The sequence below is a fragment of the Dermacentor silvarum genome, chromosome 3 (genome assembly GCF_013339745.2).
Source record: "Dermacentor silvarum isolate Dsil-2018 chromosome 3, BIME_Dsil_1.4, whole genome shotgun sequence".
In the NCBI taxonomy this organism is placed as follows: Eukaryota; Metazoa; Arthropoda; class Arachnida; order Ixodida; family Ixodidae; genus Dermacentor; species Dermacentor silvarum.
The window spans coordinates 225,124,172-225,144,123 of NC_051156.1; the positions used below are offsets into that span (position 1 = coordinate 225,124,172).

General features: G+C 44.1%; 2 protein-coding genes across 3 annotated transcripts in view; one reads left to right on the top strand and one right to left on the bottom strand.

The window, feature by feature from the left end:
- Positions 1–1,892: 1,892 nt before the first annotated feature.
- LOC119446802 (zinc finger protein 208-like) lies at positions 1,893–14,522 on the bottom strand. Its single transcript, XM_037711360.2, has 5 exons — positions 12,711–14,522; positions 11,065–11,309; positions 8,350–8,553; positions 5,896–6,010; positions 1,893–2,828 (listed from the first exon to the last, which is right to left on the bottom strand). The coding sequence occupies exons 1-5, from the start codon at positions 14,340–14,342 to the stop codon at positions 2,274–2,276; spliced, it is 2,751 nt and encodes a 916-aa protein (XP_037567288.1). The 5' UTR covers positions 14,343–14,522; the 3' UTR covers positions 1,893–2,273.
- A 245-nt stretch (positions 14,523–14,767) lies between these two features.
- LOC119446803 (pleckstrin homology domain-containing family M member 2) overlaps positions 14,768–19,952 on the top strand; it is a 41,470-nt gene continuing 36,285 nt past the window's right edge. For both annotated transcript variants that reach the window (XM_037711363.2, XM_049664389.1), the window contains exons 1-4: positions 14,768–15,309; positions 15,657–15,757; positions 15,897–16,131; positions 16,430–16,492. In XM_037711363.2, coding sequence (XP_037567291.1) covers positions 15,202–15,309; positions 15,657–15,757; positions 15,897–16,131; positions 16,430–16,492 — 507 coding nt within the window. In that variant the 5' untranslated portion in view covers positions 14,768–15,201. The remainder of the gene's footprint in view (positions 15,310–15,656; positions 15,758–15,896; positions 16,132–16,429; positions 16,493–19,952) is intronic.

The following is a 19,952-nucleotide window of genomic DNA, read 5'->3' on the forward strand; positions in this document are numbered from 1 at the left end:
CTCTTTCGTCAACGTGTCAAGAATAAGTGAATGGGCGCACACTTGAATACATCCGCACTATATACGCACAATAAATGACGGTACTACACCGATAGCGGACGAATGGTCAAAGCTGAATGTTTCGTGATGGTCCACAAGAGTAAGGGAGTTACTAGCGATAATAGATCTTTGCTACAAGGTACAGCACAGCTATGTTTCAAGCCTTATGCACAACAAGAACAAATCTAACTGAACTGAGCACACTGGCGAGCGATTAGGCAAAATATTATCAGATGGTGATCGCACCGAGAAATTTTACACGAATCATGACAAGCCGCTGCTTCAAAATATTTGCCAAATAAAGAACGAAGAACAAGACACGCTAATCCTGATTCAATTCATGGATGGAAAGTTTGGATAGCTTGGAATACATATGAGGTGTGTTCAAATAGAAACTGAACTTTTGAAATAGCGCGCCAACTGGCAGAGGGAGTGCGCTGCGGCTACTAAGCGCATGTAGCGGCAGTTACTACAGTGTTCCCAATCTTCAGATTGGTGCCAAAGTGACAATGAAGGAATTGGAAGAACAGCGTGTGTGTGTGTGTGTGTGAAGTTCTGCTACAAACTTGGGAAAACTTTCACAGAGACATTTCAGTTGCTTAGCCAAGCATACGGGGAGAACTGTATCAGTCGCATGCAGTGCTATGATTGGTTCAAGCGTTTTGAAGACGGAAGAATGTCAGTCGGTGGCGATCCCCAGCCTGGACGACCTTCCACATCCACAGATGATGACCATGTTCAGAGAGTTCGAACTGTGATTCGTGGAAATCGTCGTTTGACTGCTCGAGAAGACGCTGACGAAGTGGGTATCAGCGTAGGATCATGTCATTGCAAAATTCATGCAGCGTTTGTTGACTGACAAATAGAAGCAGACCCGTGTTGAAATCAGCCAGGAACTGCTCGCCGCTGCCAATGACGATGAAAACTTTCTTAAGGACATCATAACAGGCGATGAGACATGGGTTTATGGCTATGATGTTGAAACGAAAGTGCAGTCATCGCAGTGGAAGGCCAAAGGTTCTCCTCATCCAAAAAAAGCATGCATGAGTCGGTCAAAAATGAAGGTGATGTTGGTTGTGTTTTTTGACTGCAAAGGCATTGTCCATCAGGAATTTGTGCCACATGGTCAGACGGTAAGCAAAGAAGTTTACCAGGGAATCCTAGCACGTCTGAGAGATTCTGTGCGCACTAAGAGGCCTGAATTGTGGGAAAATCAGGCTTGGATGTTGCATCATGACAACGCCCCGGCTCACGCATCGCTCCTTGTCCGCAACTACTTCGTGAAACACCACACTCCTGTTGTGCCCCACCCACCATATTCTCCGGACCTAGCCCCAGCAGACGTTTTTCTATTCCCCAAGCTGAAAACCACCTTGAAAGGACGTCGTCCTTTCAAGGTGGTTTTCCACCTTCCCATATTTGAAAATATGGGAAGAGTGCATTGCCAGTAGAGGGGACTACACTTTGAAGGGGACAGCACTTAAAATGTTGTACCATAAGCAGTAAAGGTGTTATAGCAAAAGTTTGGTTTCTTTTTGAACACACCTCGAATATAGCCCCGCTTTAGAGCGAGCACCATATACGCTGCTCGCGTCATTTGGACGTCGCTTAATTAGTTCCGAAAGCGCTTCTGCATGTTTTCTGGAGCCGTGGCCAAAGCTTCGTGTTGTCCACTCAGTCAGCGTCTATAACACCTCCCGAAAAATGGGTTTCCTGAGCCCCACCGGGCGTCATGTACATCCATTGTAAACACGGAGGCTACGGAGGCATCTGAGGCAAGCAGTGGACACGTAACAATGTGATCAAACATAGCAGCGACCACGGGATCGCCGCGAAGCAGGTCAATAGGCATATGAAGTACTACTGAGAACTTTAATTGTCACTTGTGCTGCAAGAACTAAATACTCTTATTCGAAAAGAAGTTCCACACAATGTGTTCTTACATGCCGTTGGCAATTGGAAGTCATCATTACTGCAAACATTGCAATAGTCTTTCACGTTGCTCGCTTCTTAATTTATACATATATACTAATGGCTATGCCTTTCATCATCTTACAATGCTACCAGACCATTTCTCAATGTAGCAAGTTCTTCATACTTATGCAAGAGGCATGAAGAGCACTCAAGCAACATATTACCTATGTGATGCTTCAATTACTCTTAATGAAAAGTGTCCTAAAAGTCAATTCGTTATGTGAACACTGTAAAACTATAGTTACAAACTGGCTTTAAGTTCACATAATGATCTGTGACAAAATGGAGGCTGCATCTTCAACAGCTACTTGGGACATGGGAAGGCCATCAATATCAGGCATATCCGTAACTGTCTGCTTCACTGTTCTCCTGTACTTACTTGAGGAGTCATTCACAGCTTTGTGCGACTGAAGCAGGTGCTGCCGCAGTTTGATTTGGCTGACTGCTCCTTTAGAGCAAAGTGGACAGAAGAACTTGAATTCCTTGGTGTGCTGTGTGATAACGTGGTTCTTGAGATTGTGTGGTATGCTGAATGCCTTGCTGCAGTGTGGGCACACGTGTGGTTTCTCGCCTGTGTGTGAGCGAATATGCAGAGCCAGAACACTCTGCGAGTTGAAATTGCGGCTGCAGTAGGTGCAAGTGAGCCGCTCAGCATCTGCGTGCCGGTTTAGTCTGTGTGCAGCTAGGCTGCTCTGGTACTTGAAGCGAATGTGGCAGACGTCACAGCTGTGGCGCCACGTGTGGTCTCCACTCTTCCACTGGCTCGATGACTTTGCCTCCTTGCTATGCCGAAACCTCCGATGAATTGAAAGCCCCTGAAAAATTGGGAAATATGAACCTGAGGTACCAGATGCTACATCCCACATATGGCACTGAGGAAGAACGGGAGAAATTTTATCCACACGAAAGCAGCCTGAAGCTACAAAGAAAACCTAATGTGGGTTCCTAAGAAAGAAAGCTTTGGGGGGGAAGGGGCACTCACTGCACCCTCAATTTTGTCAGTGCAGAAACACCAGCATATCTCTAGATCTGGGGAGGGAGGCCTCTGGATTTGCCAGTGGTTGTGCAGGTTTCAGAGACCGAAAATTCAAGGACTTTCAAGGCTTTATCAAAGCTTTTTCAAGGATGTAGAATGGCATCCCATGTAGCAATTCCTTACTATAACAATGTGTAAAACACGCTATATATATATAGTTTTTTTCATGAGTGTCGCCATATTGCATACGCAGTGGCGCCATCTATGGGCAGTCGGCATGCTGGCTTGGGCGAGCGCTCCGTGTTGTATGCCAGGTATACGCTCAGCGGCAGTTTCTGGTGGTTGTTTTCGCATCACGCGGTCTATTTGGTATGACGTGGCGTCTTCTACATGGGAAACGGTTCTGTGAGATGTACTGAAGGGGTTTAAGTCAGCGTAGCTGGAGTTTCTGCTGGTGTTGAGGCGGACGGAGCACCCAGCCCGATGTGCGCACGCGCGTTGATTTGAGCCTACAATCAGCCTCGGAGGTCAATTTCTGTTTCTGAAAATTCGTTTGAATAATTTGACTTTACTGCAGCATTCCCACTGTAGTTCTAAGCTATGGTATAGCAGTAATGAGTAGTTCCGAAACATGACGATCCGAACAGCGTGGGTATAGTATACTGTTGTGCTACAGAATAAGTTGTGCTGTTTACTATGACAGGGGTTCAAATTATTGTGCGATCCATTGCGCGACTACCCCATTGTTGGATGAGGTTTCCACCAGTGAATAAAATAGTTTTTGTTAAGCAAACTGTACAGTGTGAATCAAACTTGTCGAGACGTCGAGTGAACTTCTGCGGACTGCGTGAACATCCGAAGCAGTGATAGATGCGAGGTGATAGATCTGTTTGGTCTATATAGCGCATGGTCCAAGCATGCGGCATGGCCATGCCAGGTCTTATTGCGGCTTTAGCACTTTCTTTTAAGGTTTTTCTCGCGAAAGAAGAGGACGAGAACCGTTTTTGTTTCTGTTTTGTTCGTCCCGTCCTCTACAATGCACTCACCTGTCTTGCAGAAACCGTGTCATCACAAATAACCGCTGGATTATTTTTATGCGTTTCCCTTTAGATATCATTACTGCTTTACAGAGGAAAAAGGCAATGCCGAAGCGTAATGCTTATATGTGTCATGCTGGTTTACCAACCGCATTGATCGCTGTGTTGAGTAACACCATCAGCCTTATAAAGGTGACTAGCGTAAACATAGCATAGTGATTTCAATTCTGCTAGAATTCAAATGCGTGAGAATGATGGTGGTGGCTGATCCAAACATTTTGCAACGATTGATGCTTAGATGTTGCATTGGGTTTGCCGTCCACGAGCATGCACTTTTATGTTTTAGTTTCCACGCCAAGCGATCAGATAGGGAGATGATCTTCCAATTCACGCTGGCAATCCACAGATGCCGGTTGTCTCAAAGCAGCATGAAGCGCCGGTGTCTCTCGCTCACTGTAGAAGTTGCTCTACGAAGTTTGTGTACATTCGTGTTGGCTTTATATTTTTATGCAGTCAAACCAATGATCAGATTATTAAAGTGTCAAGAAAATTCCATTGTTATACCTGATAACTGTTATAATCATGTTGCATGAAAAAAGCTGAGGTGACAAACATAATAACATTTTAATTAGAAGAAAGTACAGTTGAACCTACTTAGCATTATCAGTTTTAACAATACTCGGATGTAACAATGAGCAGCCCTGGCACCGAGAACTTTTGTGTTTTCGATGGTAAAATAAACCACTTACTATATACAATGTTCTCATGTGGCATTAATGTACTATAGCAATTAAATTTAGCTACCTGTTTTCTGTGCCTAGAAGAAAAGAAACACCCGCCGTGGTTGCTCAGTGGCTATGATGTTGGGCTGCTGAGCACGAGGTCGTGGGTTCGAATCCCGGCCACGGTGGCCGCATTTAGATGGGGGCGAAATGCGAAAACACCCGTGTACTTTGATTTAGGTGCACGTTAAAGAACTCTAGGTGGTCCAAATTTCCGGAGTCTCCCACTACGGCGTGCCTCATAATCAGATCAATTAAAAAAAAAAAGAAAGAAAAGAAACGCTAAATTCTGGAAAAAATAAAAGTGAGCCAGCACACCCGTCTTTGTGCCGTGCTGGATGCACGGCACAAATTTGCTGCATCGTTGGCCTTGTGCGCCTCTCTCCCTTCCACTCTCCAAAAACGCGAGTGGACTGCCTCGACGTCAAAGGAGTGGAAAGGAGACAGGAGGGAGGGTGCAACTATAATGGAGGTGTGCTGCACGGGGTGCGCGGCACAAAGGCAGGTGCAGCAAAGGTTTATGCTATGCAGGCAAATGCAGCAGCTGGCATTCAAAAAATTTTTTTGCAAGGATTTTGCATTCTTTTTCCTTTTGGCGCACACACTCAGTAACTAGATTTAATTGTTATAACTGATAACCCAACATGGGAACACTGTAGTAAGCGGTTTATTTTATCATAGAATGCACACACAAGATTACAGTGCCTCAGATTCCCATTGTTATATCCAATATATTGTTAAAACCAGTACTATATAATATAAGTGGGTTAGACGGTACCATTGTTTCTAGAGCGGGATGTTTGCCAGCTCCAGACTGATCTTTCATAGAAACGGGGTCACATAATCGACTTATAATTCATTACTCAAGACGTTCAAGAGCTTCAAGGCAAATAAATAATTCCAGGACTTTAAAGGGCCTTCAAAACATACTTTTCAATTTCGAGGGGTTTCAATGGTTTCAAGGACCTGTGCGCACCCCGCATTATATATACTTGCATGGCACCGAGAGAATTATGAAAACCTGCTCTTTATAGGTATAGAGCTGCTACTGTGAGAGCTCAACCTTAGTGTAATGAGTCACCACTACCTGTGAGAACTTGAACCGCTGCTGGCACAGCTCACACTGATAAGGGAGGCTTGCTTCATGGCTTTGGCTGTGATGGTCCAACGCAGCCTTAGTGTCGTAGAAGTTGTTGCACATGCTGCACAGGGAAAACAAGCAGTGAAACTAAGCCATGTTCTAAACAGACAACTGCCCTGCAATGTATTAGCTTTAAGGCCTGAAAAACAGGTCGTAAAAAAAAAAAAAAAAAAAAAAAATTACCTGTTCGGTTTGGGTTCAAGGTGATTCAATTTTGTTCCGGTTCAGTTTTAGTTTGGAGCAATACAAATTTATAATGATTCGCGAGCCGGTTCGGTGCAACCCATTTTATCCTTCCCCATAGCGGTATGCTGCATAGTACTATCAGTTGGTCTGCATGGCACATTAGCAAGTTTCATCAAGACAAGGCAGAAATTTAAGAATGAATTACACAGATATGGGGAATTTTTATGAACATATCTTAAGCAAGATCATCACTAGGTGGTGCTGACTTGTCCTGGAATCTCTACTTAAAGGCAGCCTTCACCTACTGTTGACTATTCTTGGCAGCAGTGGCAGTAGTGCAACGCACACTGGCTGATGCATTCCTTTGTGCTTGTACAGGTTAGTTGTGACAGAATCTGTCTTTACCTCTGTCATACGGTTACTGTCGCTGCTGCCACAAGCTGTATCTTTTTATGCTACTATCCTATCTCTGTATAACATTATTTTCTAGTGTTTTTATATCGTTTAGAACAGTGCAATATGCCTACTTGTGCTGAGCTCGCAAAAAGAATTGAAGTGCTGGAATCGAGGCTTCTTAATGACTCCGATCGACTGATTGAATGACTTTTTGTCATGAAGACAATTGGCAGTAAAAAATTGGATTCCCTGTGATGTCTTCTGATCTCGATGTTGTTCATTGTGTTTCTACCAAAGGGCAAAAAGAACATTATTGCTCGATCTTGCTCATGAACTAAGAAGAATGAGTTCAGTGGCAAGGCAAAAAAGGCAAGGCTTTGCCTAAGTGACATCGGAATGTCTGACAGCAACAGACCAATATTTATTAACAACCACTGGCCTTGAAAAAAGCTAATAACTGGAAGCACTTGTGGACTGATAATTGACAAATCAATACCAGAAAGACAAATGAGAGGCGTGTTTATCATGTTGCTGATGAATCTGACCTTTCTGTGTTCAGCTAACTTATAATCTGACCCTAAACTTCATTACCATCAATCACGGCTGCTTAACTGTCAACACCTGCACTGAACAACTTTCTATTGTGCGATTTCCATTCCATTATTCACTTAAATGCCTGAAGTCTTCGCAAAATTTCAATGACTATCAGAACTTCTTTTCAACACTAACCAACACCTTCACAATAATATGTGTATCAGAAACCTGGCTTAGCAGCGATGACAAGCACGTACTCTGCTTTAACTCATACACATCTCAGTATTCACAAAAAGACGAGTAACCATGGCGAGCAACCATTTATACATCATCTAACGTTTCTTACAAATGCCGACGTGACTTGGAGTAATATGTTACTAACTGTGAATTAGTATTTGTGAATTTGATTCACCTTTACTAAATACTGACACCAAGAACCTGATCTTAGGCTAAACAAGTACACGTGTCAATATCAACGAGGTTCTACTGTATATGTGACTCATATACACATATTTTTATGATTTTAACACACAAACAATATTTTTAGGGTGGAATAATATGCAGCTTTCTATTAAATTACACTACACATTTGGCCAGTTCTTTAAGGAATGTGGATGTTTGCTGGATTCTGTTAATTAGCCATCTAATTGGCCAAATAGCTAACGAGTGTGGTACCAGCCAGGAGGAGTGTCTACCAATGTCCACCAGACACTGGCTGACAAATATAAACGCTGCTTCTATGTCTCCGTAGCGATGGCCACTTCAGACATTGATGCCAGGCAGTCACCTATTAATGATTTCCCAATTTTTCACTGGCCCTATCAGGAGTACCTTCCCCTAGCCCCAGCAACAATGAAGTACTGCGTTTCACAGAGGACCCAGAGCCGAGCATTGCGGCATTGAGTAAGCACAATCTTGTATGATAGGTGTTGGTACATTACAACACAGCCCTTTTATTTGCTGTATTCGTGCAATTTTAAAAAATGTAGGGAGGAAAGGAATGTTAAAGTAATCAATTACTTTTTACTAATTGTTTCAATTATTTTCGTGAGGCAGTAATCGGTAACTACAATCAATTACATTTATGAAAGTAGTATAATTGCAAACATAATCGGTTACTTTTTTTCTGTAACATGCAGAAGTCCGCACAACAGGTACCTTCTTGGGAAAGACAAAAGTAAGAGCACAAGATGTAGAAAGTGTGCATTGGCAAGAGATGGTATGCAGCTTGCAACACAGAGACAGAATTCGTGCGTTGCTTAATTAAAGCTTGAGCAGACGTACGTGCAAGGGAAACCTTGTCCCAACCGATGGACATCAAGGTGCTGTTGAAAGAGCTTCTCAGAGAAGAACAGGCGTGGACACTGTGGACAGGTGAGTCGTACCTTGCGGTGCACAGTTTGCACATGCCGTGTCATCTGGTCACGGAACACAAACTGCTTGTTGCACTCGGGACACTGATGCGGGTACACTCCTGTGTGTGTCACCCTGCGTGACAAAGAAAATAAATCAAGACGTGGTGAGAAATATGAAACTACTTTGATTTTGCACATTATTAAAATGGATTTATGGGACACAATACAGTCAATGATAAGAGGCAGGACTTTCGGAACAGATGACTAAAACTGCAACCTTTCCTAAAAGAAAAACACAAGAAATGCTGCAGATGGGCACACAGCACAGGCCACAAGAGTGCCAGTTTAGACAAGACCTGCTTATGGGCTAAGTGAGCACATGTTAACGTGCTCACTCTTTGGTAATTAAAAAAAAAAAAAAGAACCACTTCTTACATCTCAACGTGGTCATGCTTTCTTTAGGTCCTAAAAAAAAATTATGTAGCCTTTTGTGCCAGGTTATTCAATGGTTAGTTTCATGTAGCTGTGCATAAAGGCTATTAAGTAAATACGCATAAATATGACAAGGATGATAGAACATTGTACAATTTTAATTCCAGTGCTATAGGCAATGCTTAGGTGTAACAACTAGGGTGTCCTAACTTGGAATGAAAATAGAAAACAAAAGTCCGGCAGCAAACATTTTTCTAATACAGACTGATTCTTCTTAAAAAAAAAAAAAGAATAAGTAAATAAATAAGTATTATTGACTCTCCAAGCTTCACCACATGATCACTCTCTGCTATACTTGTAAAGTTCTTGTATACTTGTATACAAGTACTTGTATACTTGTAAAGCCCTTTTGGCATACCGCCAATCTATTCTTTCTTTTTTGCCTATAGGAGATATGTGTGTGTGGGGGGGGGGGGGGGGGGGGAACGAAGGATTGTTGTTACTGGTGCTGGTTGGTGCATGGCTCTTTGTGAAAAACAGTGTGAACACAGGAGACTGCATGTCTGTTTCTTGCCCTCAGTGTTAAACCTTCATGCAGTTTTTCACAGTAAAACATTAACAACCACATACATCACTACGTTATGCCAGTCCTCAGTGTAGTACACTGATAAATTTAACATAAAGAATCTTGAAGTTTTTTTAGGATGCCAACTTACATGTGGCCCATAAGCTGATGATGGGCATGTTTCTGCATGAAGTTAGCAAATATGTTAGATACTCGTCTTGATCAACCTATACTACATGGACTGGCATCACTAATATTGCAAGGTCTTATACTGAGCCTAATGCGCAATGCAGCATTTTCAAGGCCATGAAATAAAAGGGAATGACATGACTCATTATAGCATTAGAGGGGCAGCAATGTCTGTATAACATGCAGAAAGGACAGGGCCTGAGCAGGTTGTGTACCTAGCACTGAATGTTGACCGATAAAGCATTACGACTAAGTTCACTCCTGTTGTACTGTTGTAAGTGCAACCTTAAATGTACTGTAACTGAAGCTTGTGTAATCTGATTGCATGTGTGGCGTGAATTGTGTGCACCTCTGGAACCTTCGATGACTCATGTATAAAAGCCGACTCGCTTGACCGGCAGGTCAGATTTTTCAACGATCGTCGACTGTGTTCGCCACTATCATTGTGCTTTGATTGTGATTTGCTTTTGTGGGCACAGGTTCGCCCAATAAAGAGTTTGTTTTGTCATTCACAGTTTGCTGCTGTGTTTTTGACCGTCACTACCACGCGACAGTATTTAGATATGTGCCTTGCTTCTCTGTGCGTGCATTTCTTCTAGCCATTTCTCCATCGACAAGCATCATACGTCACCTTTTTACTTGTGATATTGCTGAGTTGACATCTCACACTTTGCACCCATCAAATTTAGTGTTTGCATTTCGGAATAACTTTAGAGTGATGTAGTGCATAAACGGAAACACTGCATGAGATTAAAGTTGTGACCTGAGCAGTGCATAAAGACAATCGTATGCATCACATTCACTTCACAAAAGCTTTCCGTCACACAGATTCCAGCATGTGTGTTGGATATGCATAAGCTTTTTTTTTTTTTTGGGGGGGGGGGGGGGGGATGCCAACTGTATTTGAGATAGTGTGTGATGTGTAATTTCTTACAGTCCTGTGCAGCACGTGTCAAAGATGAACTTGATCGGCGCCAGTGTGCACTGTGCATATTGAGTGCTGCTGAATACATCAGCTGTAATGGAGCACAGAGTTCCAGCTCCCCACCAACAGCACTGTTTTGTGCTCAAGGCATAAAGCGCACACTATACGAAATTTCCGATGGTTACGCAAAGTCTGACATGGTTTATGACTGTTTTTGTACCGTGTGTGCCAAGTATTTTGTATTTTATGCAACACACACTGCACTCACAGTGAAGGACGTGCATAAGAACACACTACACAAAATGCTAGGTTTCAGTGTAAAAATAAAGCAAGAAGAGAGGCACATAAGCCATAGGCATTGAAAAAAAAAAAACTGTTATAAAGTTTAAGAGCAAAAGAACATGCAGACTAACATGCAAGTCACTGCCTGTCCCATGTCCTTCTCTTTTTGTGCATGTATTTTCTTTAACACTGAAATATAGTATTTCATTAATGAAACATCAACACAGCAGCATGTTCCTATCAAAACACACCTATGCCTTGCGAGCCGTGGGTAGCTAAAGCTCTTGAAGTCACAGTGGTCGCACTTGAGAGGGCGCAGCAGGGAAAAGGTACCATCCTGGTCGTTGACAGCATCACCATAATGTGTCAGGGCTATGTGACGTTGCAACTTGCGCTCAGTGGCCAACCACTTGCCACAGAGTTCACACTGCCGACGGCCTTCCTGGCTGTGGATGGCCCGTACGTGTATGTTCAGCGACCGCTTTAGCTTGAATACCTGAGCAGAGCAAAAGCAATCCTGCTTTAAAGGACAACTGCAATGAAATACCCCTTTGGCTAAACTATTCAACCTCAGGGAATGTCTCTGCAGTCAATGTTTCGACAAGTGGACTTGTCTTTGTCAACCCTTGTTCGACCAGCATTGATCATTTTAAGTCTCTATCTTCCTGTATACCTGTCTTGGTTGGTTTGGTTAAATTGGTTAGCAATGAGTTATACATTATATATACTAGTGGAGCAATCATGGCAAAGCTGCAGTAATTGTCTAATGTCCTTAACAGCAGCCTTTAAATAGTACATAAGCAGATGACGCAAATCCCAGCACATCACCACCGAGAATGTCAGCATGCTGTGGGTGCTGCCAAATTTCAGAGGTCCTGCTGAAAAGTTGTGCAGGTTCTTGGTATCTTGTCACTTTCAGCGAGTGGTGTGGCGACACTTTTTTTTTCTCAGTTTCGGTATCAAAAATGCTTTTTACAAGCTCTTTGTTACACATCCACTTGTATTCGAAACATAAAATTTTGCACGAAAGAAATACTGTATTTACACTATCTGAAACTAGGCTTTTCATGTGTTTCAATATTTTGTTGCAGTTGGCTTTTAACACAACGGCGATAGGTCAGCATGCATTCGGCATGAGATCTTGCATTCACAGAATATTTGGCTAAATTGTTATTCCACACTAAATCCAGAATGGAAACTCTCGCATGGACACAAAACAAATGTGGTCACACATGGGTCAGTTACTGTTGGGGTGGTATGAACACATTGTGAAACACTGAATACGTCTGCCTGCCATAAAACATGGAATAGAAAAATGAAGTAACCTTAATCACTTCTGGGCATCTCCTGCTCTATGCCATTTTCAGTGCACACAGAGTTAAATTCTGAGCACAAATTTATTTTTCCTTTAATACAGAGTGTATCATATCTGTGATGAGCTGTCCCTGACAAATGCTGGGAGAGGACTGGTAAGAAAGGTGGTTGCTATTATATCAACAAAAGCTAGCTGTTCACCCATTCCTTCAGTCGCTTTCTAAAAGAACCACACTACTGCCACAGTCTGAGAAATATTCTACTCTACATGCAATGCATAAGAAGGTACTGTTGACTTACACATTTCATTGACTTACACAGTCAAATTTTTTAGACAAAGAAGAAATATTGCTAATGAATACATAAAAGCAATCAATGTTTGAAGTATGCTCAGCTATGTGGGGGCCCCTATACTTATTGACATATGCAAAATTTATTGATTAGGCAATGGGGAAACTACTTGTAAAATGTGCCCAGGATTATGTCAGTTGGTAACTCAATTTGAAAAAATTTTGTGCAGCTGATGGGCAGTAACACTAGGGCACTGTAATGAAAAATCAGGCAAGCAGAAAATATAACTGACCTTAGGGCAATGAGGGCACTTTGCATTGTCACCAGGGTTGCCATGAATACAGACCATGTGTGCTTTAAGGTTAGTCATTGATGTCAGTGAGGCACCGCATTTGCGGCACTCGTATGGGCGGAGGTTCTTGTGAACGTTTGTGTGTGCCTGGATGCCACGGTGGCTTCTAAACACACGGTCACAGAAAGTGCATGGATAGAGACGTGTCGTTGAGTTCTTGTCATTAACTTTCTCTCTGGCTGTTTGTTCATCTGTCTTTTCGTGAACCGTTTTGCAGTGATGCTCAAGCATGGCACTATGGAGGAAAGGTTTCTGGCAATGTTCGCACTGGTGCACTGCCACATTAGGGTGCTTGTCAACCACATGGTCACACAACTTGGAGTAAGCATCAGTGATGAAAGAACAGTGAGAGCAGATAAATTCTCGTCTTTTGCGTTTGGATGTAGCACAGGCAACACCACACTGTGCCTTGTGGTCCTTGAAGGCTTCCTCGCCAACAAAAACCATCAAGCAGAGTGTACAGTAAAAGCAGATACCTTTCCCATGAGCCTCTGACACATGTGATTCCAGGTTAAATGCCTCGCTGAACACTTCACCACAGATGTGGCAGAAATGTAAATCTGGATGCACCGACTGACGATGGGCATCGAGATCAGAGAGTGATGCAAACCTTCCAGCACACCCCAAACACCTCAATACAGTGGCCTCGCTAATGCTGGAATCACCTGAAACCGATGCATTTTGCGCAGGGTCAGCATATCCTTCAAGAACACGAGAAGATAATGGTTGTGGGCAATCAGACGTGGTCTCTAAAACGAGGTTTTGTGAACAGTTTACCGACTCATTCATCGGCGGCGCTTCACTAGCACGTTTTACCACAGTTACTAAAGGCACCGCTGCGCCACGGCTTGTGTGGTTGAGCAGGTGCGTCTGGAGAGATTGTTTTGAGGGAAACGACTTGGTGCATGTATTGCAGTGAAACCTCTTTTTGGGAGGCCTTCCGCGCTTCGTCGGAAACCTTGGCACGGCCTTTGCCGTACTCGCGGCGTCCGCTGTGCCGCTGGAAGCGAGATGTGACTTGCAATGCTCCACCGCCTCTTCCTTGTCGAAAGTGCGGTGGGGACACTCGGTACACACAAATACTGTTTTGGTCTCAGGCTCTCCAGCCTTTATGATGTCATCGAGGGCTTTTTTGCACTCTTCAGGGTCGTCTGCGACGACCGTGTCAAGACTGTCAGCGGGCGCTAACGTCGTTTGTGGTATTGTCACGCTCGCTGCCGATTTGGTCGATGCAGCAGCTGATGGTGGACACGGTCGTTCCGATGCCCCCTTATGTACATTTTTTAACTGACATATGCGCTGTCCGTTGACTAGGGGCGAGCGGACGCACAGACCCTTTGGAACGGAAGCAGCCTCAAAACTCTTGTCGAAGTTGTTCCTGGCAATGGGAACCTTCCTACCGCACACAAAGGCGTGACACAAGGAAAACGAGCTTTTGCGGTCGTCCACCTTTGGTTGGGACGGAGGAGTAACTATCAGGTCGATGGAGCTTCCAGCGGGAAGACCGAGCGGGAAAAAAAGCTCGGCTGTTAGCGGCTCGATGTCCAAGTTTACCGTCACATAGATTCCCATTGCACGTTTCCACAAATTAGAAGAAAAAGAAATATAATGCCGCTGAGTCCATTACGTCTCAAACGTTGTACCATTAGCACGTGCTTAAAGGTGCTTCTCGGATAAGCGGCTGTGTAACTTTGGTCCTTTGGTACTACGTGCTGTAGAAAGTTCAGCTGTCTACGAGAAGTCTGGCGCACAAGCGCAACATTTGAAATGTTTTTTTAACTCTCTCGGCTGTGGCTTGGCTAGCTTGTCTGTGGCTTTGTGAGAGCCAAACCTCGTGAATAAAGATGCACAAAAAAATACAACTTTAGTTATTTTATTTATAAATAATTGTTAGTAACTAATGCTTAGTTTTACGTTGGTTGTTTGCAGTTGGGTAAATTGTTCAGCTATCAAGTAATTTTATGAGCAGAGCTTGCGCGAGCCGTCGGCAGGGGGATGGTCGTTTCGGAAAGCAAGTTTTGTTTTGTTGTGTGACATGCGGGAAGGAAAGTAAGCGTAGACACTTAAAATCGGCTGTGAGCACTTTAGGACTTGTAGATAAAACTACCGTGAAGCTATAAATGTACCACTCGAACGCTCCTGAGGCCAGCGAGTCGCCTGTTAGCTCAGATAACGACTGTCATATAATGTACGAGCGTGGCTCGAGCGGAACCATCACAGAAAGTGGTGCGGATAGTTCTTCGATTGATGTTCAGTTGGTGAGCCTTGCGCCGTGTTTTGCCTAGAGAGAGAGAGTAGCTTCCAAACGCCCGAAAGGTGTTGTACATGTGAAAGTGTTGTCAGTCGAGCGGTTGCTTTGGTGTGTCACTTATGTTGTTCACTTGGCAAATGTTGACCGCAGTGTTTGCAGTCAAATGATCGCTTAGGCGCCATGTCGCGATTTGGGATCGTTCCTGTTTTCGATGTTAAGCAGCTCGGCTCTTCCGACCACGACGCAAAAAACAGTCTCCTGACAGCGCTTCAAGAGGCTATAAAGCAGGTATGCGCTTGACAACTTGACGTGTGGTGTTTACCAAACAGTAGACAGCGTCTTCGTCATTTAGTAACTCAGCTGAGCGAACAAGCGCGTTTATAGATTTCTTTAACCCAAAACGGTTCTAGAGAGATCAGCTAAAGTTACTTTAGCGGTATCACACTGGGGTGTTCGACTATTGTAAAGAGTTTGCAACGATAGCCTTACACCAATAAAAACACAGGCTTTCATTTCAATAAATATGGTTTTGTAACTTAGTTCCGCATATGTAGCTTACTTCACGATAGCACGACATACATTGAAAAGTATTTTAGTGCGTTTGGCTTTGTGACAATTTGTTTGTCTGATTGTAGGTGCAGAATGTCGCAGAGCCTGCTGGCACCAATGGTTTGACAGAAGACTCTCCAGAAGCTTGCTGGTTATGCGAACACCTTGACAGAGTGCTTCTCTATGGGTAAAAACTGACGCCCTTCACTCATTTGGGCTATTTAAGCTGTTCTTTTGTGTCTGTTTTCTTGGAAGGTTTGTTCAATGATTTGCAGCAAGATTTTGCCTTTTGTATCCTACAAGTGCTATATCTTTTTTCTGCCCAGTTTGCAAGAGCCTCAGTGGGGCTATTGGCCATGGGTGCGCAAGTTCACGCACCCTGCAGCCCAGCAAGAAATTGCTTCCTTGTCGGCAGTGTCCACAGATCTAGGATATGGCCGTGCTTGGCTCTTGGCTAGCCTGAATGGGGGTCTCTTGGAGAGCTATATGCTGTCCTTCCGCCAGAATTTGCGGCTGTTGCGCAAGGGCTACTCATCGAACTCTCTCCTTCGAGATCCACAAGTAAGATGGTAGAAACAGGACAAACCTTGCATGGAGGGGGGGGGGGGGGGGGGGGGCTTGCATGGATTGGAGTGTTGTAACATGCTGATAGGCCTCATCACTATGTGAATGTGGAATCGGTTCTTGTACAACTGCTGAAAAATTTGTTCTCTACCCTCTTGGAAGCCCCATGCAGACTGACATGTACTATAATACTAACATTATTATTAATTAACATTTTGCATTAAACTATCTACATGTTACGTGTTGAATTAAGCGCTCTTTCATTGCTGTATAATATCTCTCTCTGTTTATGCAGTACTTGGACCTGCTTGCCACCTTGCTGTCAGGATTGGAACACATTCCTTTCAGTCTGAACCAGGTACTTCTCTTGCATTTCAACCTTTGACTGAAGATGAAGCTGCATCCGCTATGGCATGAATGTTTAGTCAAAACTCTTTTTTTTTTGCTGTGCTTTAGAGATTAGGAAGCCATTTGGTGTTAGGATGAAGCTTAAAGGACCCCTCGCCAGGCCACATAGCAAATCTTATATACTGGGAGTTGTTACATGCCCTTTAAGGAGTGTTCTACTGCAATAAATTTTCAAATTAGTTCATTCGAGGGGTCCTCAACTGCCCCTTTTGGTTTGGTGAAAAAACACAGTCTGTCGATACCATACGCTGCTGTGAACATCTGAGCCAAATTTTGCAGTTGTGTGCAGCGTGGAGCTCGCAAGCAGAGCACGAAGTCACCTTTTTGTAGCACAAAGGCACCGCTCGATCGTAGACCGTCGTCCATGAACGTCCCCCGAACAGTCTAGTTCCTTCGAACAGCAGTGCTGCCTCCTTGCTCTGTCTAGGGATGCACTGCCGCCGCTTCATGAACCGGCATCGCCTCTTAGTTGCCAGCCTTCCAAGCCCTGCAGCGCACGCTCATCTCCGCCCGTGCCTCGCGCTTTCCTCTTCCTTTACTGCTGCTGCTGCTGATGATGATGATGATTATTGGCATCTCTTTTGAAATGGGGCGGCGACAAATCGTCACCTAGCCTACTTGATTTAATCTGGTATACTATACATGTTCTTTATCTAGCATTTTTGTATACCTCTCATTATTATTTTTCTTTTTCAAAAATTTACCTTGCACCGCTACCTATGATTTTAAGTGATCAGGTCGTATCCATCTTTTCTCTGCTTTTTTTCCACCAGTACTCTAATCGTCTCTTGCTTATCTCTACGGCTGATCTGTTGATGTTTCCTTCCACTTTAAACCCAAGCGCTTCTGGGAGTTGCACGTTACCTACAGTTATCGCTGGGTGGATCCCGTTGCATTCCATTAGAATGTGCTGAATGGTCTCTGGATCTTTACTGCAGCATACACATGCCTCATCTAGTTCCGAATATTTGCTCCAGTATGTTTTGGTCCTTAGGCAACCGGCTCGAGCCTCAAATAGCAAGGCACTGCCCTTTGTGTTATCGTACAGATTTTCCCTTCTAATTTATTTCTTCTCATTCTTGTAAATCTCCATTGTCCTTTTTGTTTCCATTCTTTGCTCCCTTTTCAGTTTGGCGCCACCTGTTTTTATTTCCCTCGGGCTGCAGCTTGTCTCCTCTTGGGTATGTGTTGCAATCGTCGGATAAGGTCTCACAACACAAGTGCGACATTGCGCGCCTATCACAAAAGCCCCCCCCCCCCCCCCTTTTAAAAATTAGTCGGCACCAACATTTGCAGATCTGTTGATGTGTTCTATACGGAAGGAGTATTCTTGCCAGGCCAAGCTCCAACGAAGTACCCTGCTATTTAAATGTTTAGCTTGCGAAAGATACTGCAACAGATGATGGTCCCTCTGCACGATGAGAAAGGTTTCATACAAAAATATGTGGAATTTTCCTATTGACCATATGAGTGCCAGACACTCGCGTTCAGTCGCAGAGTACAGTGTCTCTCGTGGGAGAAGTTGCCGACTAGCATAGGAGACTGGGTGCAGCATGCCATTGTATTGCTGCAGTAAAACTGCGCCTAAACTTGTGTTGGATGCGTCTGTCCAGAGCACAAACTCTTTGTTAAGATATGGTGCCTTTACCACGGTTCGCAACGGAAGAGCGACCCTAAGCCTGGAAAATGTATTCTCGCGTGCAGGGGGGGGTGTCCAAATTGCTTGCAGGTGTCCAAACCTCCCCCTGGCTACTGCCTGTGATGCCTTGCATTTCGCAGATATATGTCACTTTGCACTTGCCAACCTACATTTTACAAATTTCTGCTGTATGTTATTTTTGCCAGAAAAAAATTCATCAACGATTACGATACTCCTTGATGTGAAATTTGAGCGCAGCTCTATTCACCCTTTTCGCGGCTATCCCGTGGGCATTGAATCAGGATTAGCGTGTATTGCTCTTCGTTCTTTATTTGGCAAAATTTTTGAAGCAGCGGCTTGTCCTGTTTCTGACTCGGTAAAGTTCCTCGATGCAGTCACTATCTGATTATTTTCTGCCTAATTGCTCGTGGGTGTGCTCAGTTCTGTTAGATTTGTTCTTTCTGTGCACAAGGCTTGAAATTTAGCTGTTCTGTACATTGTAATACCTTGTAGCAAATACGTATTATTGCGAGTAACTCGCTTACTCTTGCGGACCGTCACGAAACATTCAGCTTTGACCATTCATGTGCTATCGGTGTAGTACCGTCATATATTGTGCGTATATAGTGCACATATATTCAAGTGTGTGCCCATTCATTTATTTTTGACACGTTGGCGAAAAAGTGGGCATAAGTTTCTGTGCCAGTTGCTGTAGATGTGTGTAGATACTGTGTGCGAAACCTACTATGAAAGGAAGTGGCACCATTTCCTTTATGATTGTTTAACGACGTACTGCCGACGTAATGACGTGCCGACGTTCCGGGGCTGAAGCCCTTTCTTTGAAGGTTAGCGATGCAACGCTGGCGGATGACCAAATGTCTGTATCCTTGAAGAAAGCCATACATCTTGAAGTGCAGGAAACATGTATGGACAGTTGCAGCAGCGGTCCGCGAACTTGGCCACACATATTCATTACATTCCTTAATATGCCAGTCACTATTTTTGTAGCCAACTACTGCACACGTGTTCAATCCACATGATTCAATTCAGCATGGTTAGAGCACAGTGGGTTAGCGAAAATTCAATTGCATTTCCGACAGCTGATCGCACAGAAGCAAGGTAGAAGCGGTAATGGTTTCGCATTCGTGTGCCGTCGCTGAGGCGACGTACGGCGCGCCACCGAAAGCGCCATCTCGTTTCTCTAGGACAAACTGCTCTGCGAGAAGGGTCAGTACATGTTTTCATTTTGCGGTATATTAACTGGTGCGGAAAAACTGTCTCATGCGGCACGTTGCAAGCGGAGCAAAGTGTGGCGCGACTGCCTCGCTAATCGCGAGAGGCAGTGCGTGGGCGTGGTACACAGCAGCCGTCGCAGACAGACCTTCGCTCATGGAGTGCTTTGTTTCCATACAGATGATGATGCTCACTACTTTGGTGCCATCTCGTAGCCACCATTGCCGCAGAGCCCGTCCTGTGCAGCACTACGCTTTTCTTTTCACGCAATCAACAGGATGCTATCTGTGAAGCAGAGTTGGGTAAAAATGGTCGTTGGTGGGCACCTTCTAGGTCAGCTATAGAAAACTTCTCTTGTCCACTGAAGTTGACACTATGCACAAGAGCTTCTTGGAAGCGCTAAACTTGCTCCAAAATTGCAGAAATTTGTGCACTATAATGGACAGCATGCAACAAAGGATTAAAGTTTTCGCATAAATCGGGGGGGGGGGGGGGGGGGGCTTTGTCATGTTCCAAGAGTTGCCTTGCTGCCTGTCTT

What these genes read in the sequence shown, in the direction of transcription:
- LOC119446802 (XM_037711360.2), bottom strand. Translation starts at nt 14,342, where the DNA reads ATGGGAATCTATGTGACGGTAAACTTGGACATCGAGCCGCTAACAGCC. An exon ending in CCACGGCTCGCAAGGCATAG is followed by an intron (nt 8,554 to 11,064) that starts GTGTGTTTTGAT and finishes TTTGTCACGCAG; the next exon opens with GGTGACACACACAGGAGTGT. An exon ending in GGACAAGGTTTCCCTTGCAC is followed by an intron (nt 6,011 to 8,349) that starts GTACGTCTGCTC and finishes TTCCCTGTGCAG; the next exon opens with CATGTGCAACAACTTCTACG.